General features: G+C 41.4%; 1 protein-coding gene across 1 annotated transcript in view; it reads right to left on the bottom strand.

Annotated features, from left to right (window-relative positions):
* cftr (CF transmembrane conductance regulator) overlaps positions 1–15912 on the bottom strand; it is a 55471-nt gene that overhangs the window by 22557 nt on the left and 17002 nt on the right. The window contains exons 12-19 of the mRNA XM_085780153.1: positions 11790–11884; positions 10201–10287; positions 7277–8063; positions 6356–6484; positions 6202–6239; positions 4747–5033; positions 2171–2250; positions 1898–2048 (exon numbers count right to left, since the gene is read on the bottom strand). Of these exons, the coding sequence (XP_085636279.1) occupies positions 1898–2048; positions 2171–2250; positions 4747–5033; positions 6202–6239; positions 6356–6484; positions 7277–8063; positions 10201–10287; positions 11790–11884 (1654 nt within the window). The remainder of the gene's footprint in view (positions 1–1897; positions 2049–2170; positions 2251–4746; positions 5034–6201; positions 6240–6355; positions 6485–7276; positions 8064–10200; positions 10288–11789; positions 11885–15912) is intronic.

A 15912-nucleotide genomic window follows, 5' to 3' on the forward strand; every position in this document is an offset into this window, starting at 1 on the left:
AGTTAAAGAGACTAGTGTGAACCTGCAGATCTGACCTCCATTGTGCAGAATCAAGTCTCATACCGACCGTCTCTCATCTCATTTTCTCTGATCAGCTTCATAGTGTTTGAGTTTCAGCCTTTAGTAACGTCTTCGTAGAGACACCAAACTTTCTGTTAATTGGTGCAGAACTTATTTCACTCTCTTGGCTTCACTTCCTTTAACTGTTCCCGCCCCTGTGAGGCCGTCCGTCCTCCTGTCCGTCCTCCCGTCCGTCCTCCCGTCCTCCCCCGCTGCTCTTCCTCTGTCATGTTTTTTGTTCTCTAATGTGACCTCTGCCTCGTTGGCCCGGGGCCACCACCCAGCTCCGTCGATGACTGTGGCGTAGACTATACTATGCCCCACAGACTCTCACTTCCTCTGCCCCACTCTGTTGGTTTTTATCATGTTTTCACTTCTGCTCCTGGACATTTGTCTTTTTTATTATTGTATGTTTGAATCATCCTTCAGCGCCTCCTCTAATCGTTAAATCTCAGTGTCATTGCACTGTCAAATAAAACAGTAACTTCATGTCAACACCTCTACAGAGGCATAATACTTTAAGAAAACTTTTAAGGTCTGCATTTTAAGACGAAATATATTCTGTAGCAAAGAATATTTGCTTGAAGTACAACATTTTAAGGTGTTTTAATACATTTATTGCTCCACTGAATTAAATCTACCCATTAAACAGCAGTTATTTCACATATTTTGTTTAAGTTTGTTTAGATTTACATTATCTTAAATGTAGATTTTCAGATTTTATGGCAAGGTCAGCCCCTCTATTTATTCCTCCTCTTTTTTACTTATCCTGTGAATAACATAAAATCTATGAAGAGAGACACAAAATAAACGTGTCCACCTGAATATTCACACCAACAAACGCATTCCCAGACTTAAAGACTTAAAGGGACAACGAGGAGTTTTGGAAAGGCGAAGCGTTTTCACACTACATTTATGAGCCTCCGCGCGCACCATAAAATTCTTTGACCGGCGCAAGACAGACTCATGTTTTCATTCATCAATAATTTAAAGCAGATATCAGTGGAATGTTTTTGTTAATATAAGTCCTAAATAGTCCTATTTTCCGTCAGCAATCACTTACATGAAGTATTTCAGCCTAAACACGAGTCTCTCCGTCACTCTGCTCTGCTGTAACCCGAGGAGAAAATTTTCCTTGTGGGATACAAGTGTTATCCAATGAGGGGAGAGAACGGCATGAAGGGCTGTGTGTGCAGCCAAGGGATGCGCGTGAATGTGGTGACGTAGCACGAGGACCAATTGATGCCTGACAAGGGCGGGGGCTGCTAACTCATGGTGCGTTCAAGGAAACTCGTACTTTGTGTTTTTCCTTCCTGTGAAGTCATACCAGTTCGATCTGGTACGAGTTCACGGGTCGGAAGTTACGAGTGGCCATTATAGGGAACTTTCACAGACAACAGGACGGTAAAAACACGAGCTACGGGTTACCTGGAACGCTACCAAGTCGTAGTTGTGACTTGAAGCTGTAACTTACGGTTTCAAAAGCCTGCCTTGAACACAGCATTAGCCGAAACGGCCGTGCCGCTGTTATCTGCTTTAAGTCAGAGGTTCAAAGAGGTTCGGTTACCGTCGTAGTTCCGACCATAAACGGCGATTCGGCTGCGTTATTCTCATGAATCGCCACGAAGGAAACGCTGGTCGGCTCGCCCAGCATTTCCGCCACCACTAATAATAACAAAATAACGATATATTTATCGAAAATGGGCCCATTAACAAGTGTGGGTAGCGGAGATTCATCCACATTAACGTGAGACTTTTTTATAACCGAATAGAAACTCCTCGTTGTCCCTTTAAAACCACACACATGCACACCTGCACCCCGCCTCCTCTCTCTCACCTTCAGCCTCCAGCAGTTTGAGCTGCTGTCCAGTTCGGAGGAAATACTTCCTGAGGATGACGAAGATGACGGCCAGCGGGATGGCGGCGATGAAGATGTACGGCCGCATGATGGACACGGTGAAGATGGCGCCCGACACGATCAATGTCAGCTGACGTGAGAGCAAGAACAAAAAACAAAACAACAGAGTTAAAGAGCAGAAGTTACAGTGCGTGTGTGTGTGTTGACACTGACCTACTTAATGTTACGTCAGCCGCTGTGTTGGTTAAATACCTGTATGAGGTCAAACAGCACCAGAGGCAGCATGTCGTCGATGGTGGCCATGTCCTTGGTGAATCTGTTCATGATCCGACCTGGAAGAGGACAAAGAGAATAATTATTATTAGGGAACTTGTTATTTATTTTATAAGGTTCAAACTTCTGTGGTTCGACAGGTTCGAACAGATGTCGGCAACCTGCGGCGCTTTCATCCCTCTGCTGTGGCTCCCGCGGTTTAGAGAGGACAGCTCGTTTTGGAAAAATAAACAAATAAATAATGTGTGTATATGTGTATTTAGTTTTTTTAGTTTTTAATAAGTTATTTCTTTGGAGATTGAGGTCGTCTTGTGACATTAAAATAAAACTTGTTTTAATATTTTGTCAATCAAAATATGCGTCATGTCCACCATGAACTACATCAAAAGTAAACATCGCTGCAAGAGCTTGCAATCGTGAACATCAAAGTGACGTCTTACAACCCTGATGGGGATTCGCTGTGCAGTGAAGTTCAGGGGCAGAAATCACATTAACCAGGTGAGAGAAATAATTTAATGAGATATTATTTTGAAAATGTATATTGTTGTTTTCAAGGTAAATTCATGCAAAACCGCTGATGCACGTTCCCGTCGGGGGCAGTTTCTCAGCAAGCAGTCTCTGTGTTTACCTCTAAAACAACTCTGTCTGGTAACGTTCTGTTATTATCTCATAGCGTGGTGAATGTGCAGGTCACAACTTGTCCACCAGAGCGTTTTGGAGTTGTTGGATTGTGTATTTGATGAGTTTGATGAGGGAAACCAAGAAATCCCATTAGCCTCCGTAGTGTAGCTCTGAGCAGCTCACGGCTCTGCTCCGCCGTTCTAAAATTAGCTTGCACCGACAATTAAAGCAGAAGTAAGCGGAATATTTGTGTTAATATAAGTCTTAAATAGTTCTATCTTCCGACAGCAATCACTTATATAGAGTGTTTGGTCTGAAACACGGGTCTGTCAGTCACTCTGCTCTGCTCTGAGCCGAGGAGAAAACTTTCCTTGTATCCTACAACCTTTATCCAATGAGGAGAGAGAACGGCATAAAGGGGCGGTCCTCTCTGTGTGTGCAGCCAAGGGATGCGCGTGAATGTGGTGACGTAGAGACGAGGGCGGGGACTGCTAACTCCATCGGCTGACAAGAAGTTAGCCAAAACGGCCGGATCGCTTACTTCTGCTTTAAAGGTAACGAACCTACTGCTATGACTATAGGGGACTATGAGAATGGGCCAATTTGCCAAAATGTTGAACTATCCCTTTAAAGCATGTGCATTGGGGGGGCCGTTCAGATGTAGCATCTTTTGCGCGCACACAGACCCATTACTTTCAATGTAGACGCGTCATGCGTGCTCACAACCCAAAGCAACGCCGTAGTAACGCGCATTTAATGCAATGCGCTTGTTTTTTTGTGCATGTGACAATTTAGTGGTCAGATGTTTTGTGGCTCAGAGTGGGTTTTAATTTGTTTAATTTGTTTTCTTTATAAGGCCATCCTGTGTGACTTGCCTCCTTATTTGTGTTCTCTCTTGGTTCCTAAAGTCAACACCAGAAGCTGTAGTCTCAGGCACGGACTGTCTTTGGGGAAAGTGCCTTCAAAGCATTTGCACCCTCGTCCTGGTATAAATTACAGAGTCATCTTAAATTGGATTATCTCCCAAGTATGGAAGATTTTAAAGCTAGGATCAAGGACTATTTGACTACTGAATGCACATGTTCTCTCACCGAACGCAGCTGGTGATTATAATGTATTTATGTGATTTGCTGTTACTGTTTTAGCTGTTTTTATGTTTGTTTTGTTGATGTTGTCCAAATGTGTACTTGATGTGGATGTACTGTGCTGCTTGCTTGGCCAGGACCCCCTTGCAAAAGAGATTCTGAATCTCAATGGGATTATTCCTGGTTAAATAAAGGTTAAAGCAGAAGTAAGTGATATATTTGTGTTAATATAAGTCTTAAATAGTTATATCTTATATAAATAGTTATATCTTCCGACAGCAATCACTTACATAGAGTGTTTGGACTGAAACACGGGTCTCCCAGTCCCTCTGCTCTGCTCTGAGCCGAGGAGAAAACATTTATCGTATCCTACAGTTTTTATCCAATGAGGAGAGAGAACGGCATGCAGGGCTGTGTGTGCAGCCAAGGGACGCCGTGAATGTGGCGACGTAGGGACGAGGACTGTTATGGTGCGTTCAAGGAAACTCGTGTTTTTCCGACCGTGAAGTCGTACCAGTTCGATCTGGTACGAGTTCACGGGTCGGAAGTTACGAGTGGCCGTTATAGTGACTTTCACCGGTAAAACAGGTCGGAAAAACACGAGTGGGTTGCCTGGAACGCTACAAAGTCGTAAGTTGTGACTTGAAGCTGTAATTTACGATTTCAAAAGCCTGCCTGGAACGCAGCATTAGCGAAAACGACCGAACCACTTACTTCTGCTTTAAATAAAAATAAAAAAAATAAAAAATTTGGCGGGAAAGGGCCCAAAACAGCTCTTTTAATGCTAAAGGTTGCTGACTCGCTGGGTTAGAAGCGGGAAAACAAGGACGCGGGGGGAGGAAGACGCACCTGTCTTCATGGTGTTGAGCAGAGCCATGGGCGCTCGCAGCACGGCGCTCAGCATCTGCTCGTGCAGCCGCTTGGACACGGTGAGCAGCGTGTGCACGAGCGGGAGACCCCGGAAGACGCCCAGGGCCAGCACGCTCTCCGACGTGGCCACGTAGATGTAGATGATGTAGTAGGCGCTGGTCGGCGTGACGATGACGGCCAGGTGGACCGGCGGCGACGAGGCGTTCGGGTGCTGCTCGCTGATGTAGTTGGGTGACGCAGGGTTGGCGCCGTCCCTCCAGATCTTCCTGGTGTGAACAAAGCAAAAGGATTGAGAATAAAAACACAGACACTGAGGCTCTGACAGTCAGGAAACACTGGAGAGTATAAAAATAAAGCTCTGAAATTTTACCATAGCGCATTCTTAAAAGGTTAAATAGTCAGGATATTCAATCAGAAATATTTTTATGTCATCAACCATACAGGAACCATAACATTTTAAAGCTCTGGATCCTCAAAATGATAACCAACTAGGCATTTACTCGACTATTCAAACCCCATTTCAACACAGGGTCAGTTTATAAAACATTCATATACTTCAACATATTGTCTTTAGGATTTCTACCAAAGCATAATATATGATTCTTCTAGAGATGATCTTCATTAAAACAGCCTCAAAAACAACTGCATCCTGACCGCAAACTGCACCTGCATGGCTGAGTATGTAATGTATGTAAAAAAATATAACCTAATGTTAATTAATCTCAGCTTGCTTTCCATTAGTAGGTGACCTCGTCTTCAGTCACTGTCGCTATCGTAGTAAACATTTCATAACTTATTTGCTGCAGTTCTACAGCTGTGCCTGCGGGCATATCTAGCTTCATCACCATTCAAACCAACGTGTCTAACACTTTATATTGCTCAAAATTAATCTCCAATGTACTATTTTCTCTCTCGTTTGCCTTGAAATGGGTGCGAGTTGATGGTATTCTGTAAAACGTGCGTGTTTTGTTATTTTTATCAAAACAATTAGTGCAACCAACAGCACAATAAGACGTGATCGCGGCTTTTGCTGCTCTCTTTCTGCAGGTGACATGCGCAGTAGAACGTCAGTGATGTAGACTGATAATCCCTCTACGTATATATACTCTAGTATTTTCATAATGGCTAAATCCAATATTTAAAAGCTCTGGATCCTCTAAAAGATAACTACTTACTACTTAGGCATTAACTGGACTTTTTAAACCCTTTTTTCACATATGGTAAACATTAAATTGTTCATATATTTCAACACAGTCAGCTAGAAGAAATTTCTACCAAAGCATCGCCATAAATATATGATTCTTATAAAGAGGATCTCCATTAAAAACATCCTCAAAAAATATAATAAACATCAAGTATTTCTGTAGTGAGAAAATATTGCAAATGCGAACAAGGCAGAGTTTGAGGACAGACTGGAACAACATGGACACTTACTCAGTTATGAGGTAAATGCCGACGACTGAACCAGCGACCTGTCGGTGGAAACGAGAGCAACAAAACACAAACATTTATTTTTAATTAATTTAATTTCACCAAACACTCACAAAAACCAGACATAATGTGTCTTGAATGTGTTGCTGGTTTTAACCTCGATGGTGAAGACAAAGACAATGAAGAAGAGGACGTAGACTAAGCTCTTGTTGGCGGTGATGTAGCGCAGGTAAGTGCTCCATGAGGTAGTTTCAAAGATGTTCCCACGTTCATCAGCGAAGCATTGCTGTGGAGGAAACACACAACATCAACCTCAGTTCTGCTTAAAGGGATAGTTCAACATTTTGGCAAATTTTCCTATCACCATAATCCCTATAGTCACAGACGTAGGTTCATTACTTTAATTATCGGTGCATGTTGTTTTGAAATCAGCGGGGCACAATGGAGGTGAACGGTACAGGTCCCCGTCCCTCATCAAACTCATCAAATACACAATCCAACAACTCCACAACGCTCTGGTGGACAAGTTGTGACCTGCACATTCACCACGCTATGAAATAATCATGTAACGTTATGAGACGGAGTTGTTTTAGAGGCAAATGCAGCCGGAACTACTTTCCAGACACGGCTGCTGGGTGAGTAATATGTCGTAATGTTACATAATTATTCATGATTATTTCTTAGCATGGTGAATTTGAACAACATGCACTGATAATAAAACTACTGCTATGACTATAGGGATTATGGTGATAGGAGAATTTGCTTCATGTGTTGTAATGTTACATAATTATACATGATTATTTCATAGCGTGGTGAATGTGCAGGGGACCTGTACCATTCACCTCCATTGTGTTCACTGAGCAGCTCACGTCTCTGCCCCGCTGATCTCAAAACAACATGCACCGATAATTAAAGGTAATGAACCCACTGCTATGGCTATAGGGATTATGGTGAGAGGAGAATTTGCCAAAATGTTGAACTAACGCTTTAACGTTGCAAGGTTTCTAGAATGAAACTGAAGAAAACTAAACCAAACTAAACTAAAACTCCACTCTTTGGACTTCTACACCCGTCCTACCTCCATGTCTTCCTCGTCCACCTCCTCGCTGATGTCGTACACGCTGTCCTTGGACAGGCGGCGCGAGTAAATGTCCAGCTCGGTGGCGAGGTCGCAGCCCGGCGTGATGGACAGCTTCTTCCTGAAGGACGACTGGATCTGCTCTCTGCGCTCGACGCCCTGAGCGTTGGTGATGAAGGCCAGGACGGACTGGCGCCGCTGGCCGCTGAGGTGCTGCAGCCCGTGGTGGTACAGGTTCCCCCGGGGGAGAACCTCCTCCACCTGGTCGTCCTCGGGCACCACCGAGAACTTCCTCTCCGAGAGTTCCCGCACGCCGTCCTCTATCGTCGTGGACTGCGGTTGGTTTTGCTGGGAGTTCCCGATGAAGGAGAACTTGCGCGCGGCCGCCAGGGGATTGAGGATGAGGGACTGTTTGCGTTTCTCCGGGTAGCCGTCGCTCATCGGGTGGCTCTGCGATCCCGAGACGATGATCGGCGGCGGCGGCGGCTGGCGGAACGACTGGCGGATGGGGTCGGGTCCTCTGAAGCCGGCGGTTTCGTCGACGGAGACCCTGCGGAGAGTTTCCGTGAGGATGGAGCTGCGTCGCTCCGCGTTCATGTTGTCGTAGGCCTCGAGGCCGAGGAGGAGCGAGCTGAAGTCCGGGCGCTTGGCCTGCAGCTCCGAGAAGGTGCCGTAGAAGTAGCAGTCGCCGTTGTGCAGCAGGAGGATTTTGTCGGCGCGTTTGAGATGCTCCAACTTGCTGGTGACCACGATCCGAGTCTTGGAGGCCATGAGTTGACAGATGCATCTGAGCAGGGGAAAGAAAATAAGTCAGATTATTCTTTTAAGGTGAGACACTACAGGTGGATAGGGTAAACATTTAAACTGACAGATGTCACCATGAAACGTCTCAAGTTTATCACTTACATTAAGACAAATATTTTTTGTATTACAAGTTTTGTCAAATTTTATGTTTAGATATGTAAATGAGGCAATATCTAATGAAATATGCGCTAATTTGCATACATCTCCAGAACAGAAATCTGAAGAATGGATAAAGCCCCTTTCAAAATTCTTGTTTTATTTTGTTGACATATTAGAGTCAGAGGTTTTTACAGAGAGGATTTTGAATATCTCTCTTTATCACTCTGTAAATGAGAAAATACTGTCACCAGCCCTAAAACAATCTATTTTTGCCATTTTTTTTAGGAATACAACGTTGTATAAATCAGGCTGTGAATGATATATCACCAAATCCCTCTGTAAAAATCTCTGAAATATATAAAGGGATCAAACTGGAAGGTTTGGTGTCTATAAGTGCTGCTGAAGTGGAGATTTCTAGCTCAGAGTCTGAGGGAAAACTCTTTTTGAGAAAACGGCCTTTAAAGACTTGTACTGTAAAATTCCATAAATGGTTATTTGTCAATCAAACTTTTACGTTTGGTTGCGGATATGAAGGAAATTAAAATTTTTGGAGCCTATATCATTGTTCGAGAGAGAGCTTTACAATAGTTGGGTTTCCATCCACCTTTTCTTATGCGCATTTTGTGAAAATGCGCATAAATACTTGAATGGAAACGCCAGAAATTCGAATAAAGGCAGTAAATGCGCATAAAAGTTTATACGCTTGGAGGGGGTGGATTTGTCAGCGTATCGAATAAAGGAAATGCGAGTTTTTGTGATGGAAACAGATTATGCGAATTGAGGCAGAGTTTGTGGGTGAAGCTGCTGGACTTCACCCAGTGACGCCCCGGTCTCCCAGCTCTCCTCTCTGCACCCCGCGACACAAACGCGCTCCGTAACCCATAATCTTTTGTTTATGACGGTTAAGACTACACAAACACACGCCGTAACATCGTTATGTAACTTATTGATTTTTCACCGGCTTCGTATGTAAACAGATGCACATGGAGGAGAGGAGCATAACCAAAACAGCGGAAAAGCGAGCGGACTGTCACAGTTCCTACTGTCTTTCTGTGTAAATATCTCATGTTACAACATGAAAACCTGCATCTTATATTCAAGTGCGGCCTATATATGTATTTTCTTTTAAAATTTAGCTGGTGCGGCTTATACAGGTGCGTCTATAGTCCGGAAAGTACGTAAATTGTCCATGATGTTGAGTGTCAGCTGAGTGTCAACTGTTGGATACATTCACGCTCTCTTATGACGTAATCTCACGGTGCACTCCTCCTAATCGCAAAACACTAATGAATGGAAACGGGCATAAATTCGCTTTGCTTTTTGCACATTTTCACAAAATCCGCTTTTAAATTCTATACGACTTGGATGGAAACCCAACTAGTGATACCTGACATGACTTTTGATGAATTTAGGAGAAATCTACCGACGAAAGAGACAAAATGAAGTAAAATAAAAACCTTAATGTGGCTTTTCTACCATTTCTTTCCACTATTCTATAAGAAGACATGTTAAGGAAGCAAAATGGCCCAAAATCTCAAAACTGATCATGACTTTGCCTGTAGTATCTCAGAACAAAAGAAAGTGAGGTGTCAAATCTTCAAAGAATAACCTGCATGCATTCAATAAAAATCAAGAAGCTGCCGTCTGTTTATAAGCACAACTGTAGCCAGGAGGCTCGTCCAGCCTTTGAACGCCGGCCAGAGTCAACACTTCACCATCATCATCATCATCATCATCATCATCATCATCATCAAAAGATTAAAGAAACATTTCCTGTAGCGGCGGCGGCAGCGGCGGAGGAGGAGGAGGTTACATTATGATGCAGCAGCCGTGACTCTGCACAGTCGACCTGATTGTGGCCGAGACAACAAAAGGAAACCTTGACCTTGAACTTGAACTTAAATTCACCACCACCACCGCCCCTTCCCCCTCTCTCTTCTCCCCTCCCCCCTCTTCCCCCCTCTTCCCCCCTCTTCCCCCCTCCCCCCACCACATGAAAGACTCTCTGTTGGGATACACACTTCTCAAAGATCTCTTTCTCTGTCACCAGGTCCAGGTGGGTGCACGGTGCATCCAGCAGGTAGAGGTCGGCGTCTTTATACAGAGCTCTGTAAGGGGGGGAGGGAGAAAACACACACACACACACATATACACACACATACAGAGTTAGGAAAACACTGAGAGAACAGGAGCAATAAAAACATTAGACAAGAAGAATGTCTAAATCAATTCAGCATGGATATTTACAGCGATGACTGAGGCCTAAACCTAATGAGTGGCTGCAGATTGAAGCGAGGACGCTGAGGCCAATAAATAATTCATGTTGTGAATATGAGTCGGTCTGACGCTGAGATTTAATGGAGTAATAAAACCTGGAGAAAGCACTCGTCAGTAAAGAGAGAGTGAGACCATAAAACACGATCGGGACGACAATAGGTGATTGTGATGGTTATCAGCTTCAGGAGATGATTGATTATGAACCTGGATTCTTTTTTTATAACGATGGGAACAAACAGTGAAGACGCTGCCAAAAACATCAGCTTCTAAATAACCGTAAATACAGATGTTTTTATTGGCTTTCAGAGAATGGAAGCTCGTACTGTGGAAGTGGTTGGTGGTAATAAGTGATCATACAGATTAGATAGCACTGATTAGTTTACGGCCCTGTGAACTGTTCTCAGACCTGTGGTATTTATGAAGGGGAATTCTTCAGTCAGTTATTTTCCGTCATTGATTATTTGACTTCCCTTTAAGTCCAAATAAATTATGATTTTTTCAGTTCAGTTTCAGTGCGTTTCAGTGTCTTCAAACTCTCTATTTGCTGCATTTTCTTTCAAGAGCTCTGCATCATCTTCCATCCCAAAATCTGAGAAATCAGTAACTGTTTGACCACTTTTAAATCTCTTAGAAATTGATCATGTCTGACGTGTTTTATTTTTTTGTTTCGCTCCTATTTTTGTCTGTATACTACGACGGAGTAAATTTACGACTTTATTCTCGTAATGTTATGACTTTTTCTCGTAGGAAATGTACGACTTTATTCTCGAAGTCTGTGTTGTTGTTTTTTTTTCTCAATGTGGCCCTAATACTCCGTCGTAGTATACTCTGTTACTCATGAGATTTTTTTTTATATATGTCCTACATCTCTATCATTTGAATCCTTTTCTCTTACCTAGTTTAATTTTACCTGAAAAATGCCTCGTTAAGAGAGATGCTATATACAGTGGAATGAAAAGGTTTGGGCACCCTGGTCAATATTTTGGTTAATGTGAACAGTAAAAGCAAGTGGAAGATGTTTTTTTCTTCAAAAGGCGTGATGTTAAACAGGAAGCATTCCTTTTCAATATTTTAAGCAATATCAGTTGATTATTTTTTTGTTTTGTTTTCAACAATTTTAAAATGAAAAAGGGAAAGCAACACCCTGTAAAAGAATGGGGTGTCCAAACTTTGAAGAAAAGAAAAATGCTGTTGTATTTACATAAAGTTTGCCACCATAATTAAAGTATTCTAAATCATGCTCTATTTGTATCTCTTGCAAAATAAAAGCAGGACAAAGTGAAGTGAAGTGACTCTGACAGATGAGAAGAGGGTGAGACAGGAAGTGCTGTACCTGGCCAGGCCGACGCGAGCCCTCTGCCCGCCGCTGAGGGTCACCCCTCCCTCCACCACGTGCGTCTTGTCTTTCTCGGGCAGCATAGCGAAGTCCTGCAGAGGGAAACCAGAGGTCAGGGGGTCAAACACATGCACACGAGAGAGAAGACACAAAGACATGAAACAAAACACAACTCCTCCAGCTCAGCCTCTACTTCTACATTTTGGATTCACTTGCCCCGATAAAAACAAACCAAGCGTGGTGATTGTTACATTGAGTGAGTGAATGTAGGTCAGCGGTGTGAAGACGTTCTGTAACCTCTGACTGTATCTCCTCACTCTGATAACTGAAAACTCTGGGCCACTTGGATTAAAGTTCAAATGTGCAGCTGTGACGTTTAAAAACTTTTATCTTGTGTTTGCAATACGCAAGGCTGCAGCGTAACTCGGTCACATGCTGCACGACTGTTACCGTCTGCAGCACATGACCAGTTTTTAACCACTCGAATGGTGGCAGCGTGACGTGTCTGTCTGTATAGGGGCCCGTCGTCCTTGTGCAGTGTCCTTTCACTTTCCTTTAAGACAAACTAAGAGAGAGTCGAGCAAAAACTGTTGAGTTTTAGGAGGCAGAGAGTTGCCACAAGGTTTAGTTTTGTTTATATGTGTTTTTTTTTTTGTGAGGACACTGCAAAACTAAAGCAGAAATCACTAGTTGTACCCTTAAAGTCACAAGATCAAAAACAAAAACACCACATAAATGGACCATTGTAACGCCAGAGTCTCATTTTACGGTAACCCTTTAATTTACAGGCCGTTAATGACGTGATAATGTCAAGAAATAACAGTCAATTTCATAGTAATGTCGAGAAATATAACCAAGAAATAACGATTGATTGCATAGGAATAGCCCAGAAATATCGGTCAATTGCAAAAGACTTGGTGGAGAAAAATTCTGGCTTTTCCCAAAACATTCAAAGCATGAAAAGCATGTGTAATCTTTTGCCTATATGAAAAACATGACATGCTATTTCTTGACATTACTGTACAATCAATTGTTTTTTCTTGGCTATTTCTTGACAATATCATGTAATTAACAGCCTGTAAATTAAAGGGTTATTCAATTAAAAAATGAATCTCTGCAACCAATAAAAATACATTATAGCACTAAGAAAAAGTTATTTTGTCCTTTTGTAGCAGTGTTTGCCTTTGTGTTATCATCTTTTATCTCTTCCTTTGTCTTGCTTCACCAAAAACAATTCACAAAACAAAAACAACCACTAAAGTACAAAAGCAGAACAGTCTACTACTTAGAAACCAGAGTAATTCATGTTCAGATGATCACAGGTCACAAAGAGAAACAAAACCACAGAGAACAGAGAGAGGTGCATGAATGATGTCACAGGGACAGAGACACAGTGTGTTTTCAGTCAATAATGACAACAGACGCCCACACCAATCAGGATGAAGTGACACAGCAAGTTTATCATCGTTAAAAAACTTCCTACCTTTTTTTTTTTTTTGACCGCCAGCTTCCGCTGTCCGGCCCGGAGCGGCAGCAGGGATCAAGTTAACAGGTTGTTTAACAGCTTGTTAGAATCAGGCAGCGCAGTAAAAACACATGTTGTGTGTCTCGGCGTGGACAAAGAGCACCTGCCGCTTTAACAGAGGGGAGGACCACCCATGGCAGTCTGCGTCCCCCCCCGTCTGGTGCTTTAGGGGGGCAACAATGGAGAGGAGTTACTGTCACCGAACGCCTCGTCTCTGTCTGGACCGACCGATCTGATCCAGTCGTTGCCTTGGGGATCCTGTGCTCACTTCCTGTCCTCTTTTTTTTTTTTTTTAAGTTAACCACTTCAGATTTATATATTAATTCTCAATGCTTTATCTTACAAATTTGCACAAAGAGGCTAAATTGTCTGAATTTTTATTCATAATTGACGTACAGGTGCATCTCAATGAATTACAATATCATGGAAAAGTCCATTTCCAGTAGTCAAATAGCCCCAACCAAGCACTGAGTTCATATAGATGGACATAACTTTTCAGAAGGCCAACATTTCCATATTAAAAATACTTTTTAAAATTGGTCTTTAGTAATATTAAACATTTTTTGACATATTGAATTTTAGGTCTTCATTAAATATGAGCCAGGATCATGACAATTAAACTAAATCAAATAAATAAAGACATGAAATGTTTCATTCTGTGTGTAATCGATCTATATAATGTATTACCGTAGTTTCACTTTTTAATTTGAATCACTGACATACGTGTAAATAAACTTTTACATGATATTCTGATTTATTGAGATGCACCTGTATTTTATATTTAATTCTTTCTTTTATCAGCAGATGAAAAGACTAGGTGATACAGAGTGTGCTCTAACTAACCCCGTCTGAATGACACGGCAAAAACTGAAATTAGAACTAGAAATGCTGCCAAATTATTGTTGGGTGTAAACACTGTGTGTGTCAATATTATACTGTCAATAAGTAATTTTAAGAAATATCAAATGTTGATTTTGCTCAATTATGAGAGACGACCTTACGTATGATAATTATAATAAATATTAGATTGTGCATTTGAATAAATATTGTTTACATTAAAAAAAATATTTTCTTTTGGACAAAAATGGAGACTAATAATACTAACCCTAGCCCTAACTAATAGTTTAAAACTGTACCAGAACCAGAGAAACCAAAGAAAGAATAAAGAAAGTATCATATCACTACAAACAGTGGAGGGAACAGTGTCTCCTTCATTTCCACACAGTGTTGCTTCAGTTACTTCACTTTTCATCGACACCTTTACTCAAAGACAAAATGGAGGCTTTCTCAACACGGAGATGTCAGTGTTGCCTGTCAGCTCTGTTTGCTGTGACAACATGTTGTGTTTTTGTCAAAACCACTGAGACATTGTCGGTGACACAGGAAATGGGACGAGGCAATGAATAAATAAATATGACAGCACGAGCTGCTGCAGGGATTTTACTATAAATAACACTTAGAACGTGTATTTAGGATATCAACACTTCAAAATTGTCACTGTTCCCAAAAGATCCCAAATTACATATTCTTTATATGTTCGTGTATTTGACTGTTATATTAGAAATAGAATAGAAACTTTATTTGTCTGAAACCAAAGGGTAACAGAAACTTGTCTCTATGACAATGTGTTAACATTATAAATTATTATTAGATTTTATTACAGGTCGAATGGATCCAAGACGTTAAACTTCCTGAAACTTAATTCTTAAGAGTTCACATCTAAATCTGTATTATCTTATGGCTCTTGTGCTTCTTGTATTTCTTTTAAATTATGCACAACTCTTTATTAAAAACACCTGTCCCTGCTTTTTAACTTCAATTCACCAACCAATCAGTCTTTATGACTCAATTTAAGACACAACAAACTCTCAGACTTTTAAATTCACCTGTTGCACAAACGAGTTCAGTTCTCGAAGGCACCAACAAATCTAAATTAAGATGTTTTTCAAAACAGAAATAAATCACATCTCGTAACAACAAAAAGACTGATATCAGATATTGGTCTAAACTCTCTCCACTACAGTGCAGTGTAACCAAACCACACGTTAGCAGCCATGTTTCCCTGTTTGGTGCAACTGGTGGCATCAGGTGTCATTGATTACCATATTACCATGGTAACACTAGTCTTCAAAATAAGTGAGCATGGGGGCGAGGTGTTGAATGTTTTCAGAAAACCTCATCTTGGTATCATATGGACAGATATTTCATTTGTGTTCATTTTTACTTTCATTTTCAAAAACTCAAAAGCTGATGATGTGACTTTTGTTGGGTTTTATACCTCTATATATCTTAAGAATGAGATTTTTTTTTGTAATTATATTTAATTATTTTCTTCTACATTCTTATCAGAGTGTTTTTGTTTTGTTTTGTTCTTTGGTCATTTGTATGTGTGACTCTGTGTACATATGCATATGTGTAAAAAAAAAAAAAAAAAAAAGGTAATTTGTATTTCTGTGATTAGAAGTATCGTTATTATATAGAATATTTGGAGGAAAAAGAAGAAAAAAAGAAACACAACACTAGTGGTGCTGACGTTTTCCCATCAGTCATCGTCTGAACGCCACAGCCAATCAGAGACTCGTTACTGACCACGTT

The sequence above is a fragment of the Trachurus japonicus genome, chromosome 6 (assembly GCF_045865225.1).
Source record: "Trachurus japonicus isolate A0001 chromosome 6, Traja_1.0".
Lineage (NCBI taxonomy): Eukaryota > Metazoa > Chordata > Actinopteri > Carangiformes > Carangidae > Trachurus > Trachurus japonicus.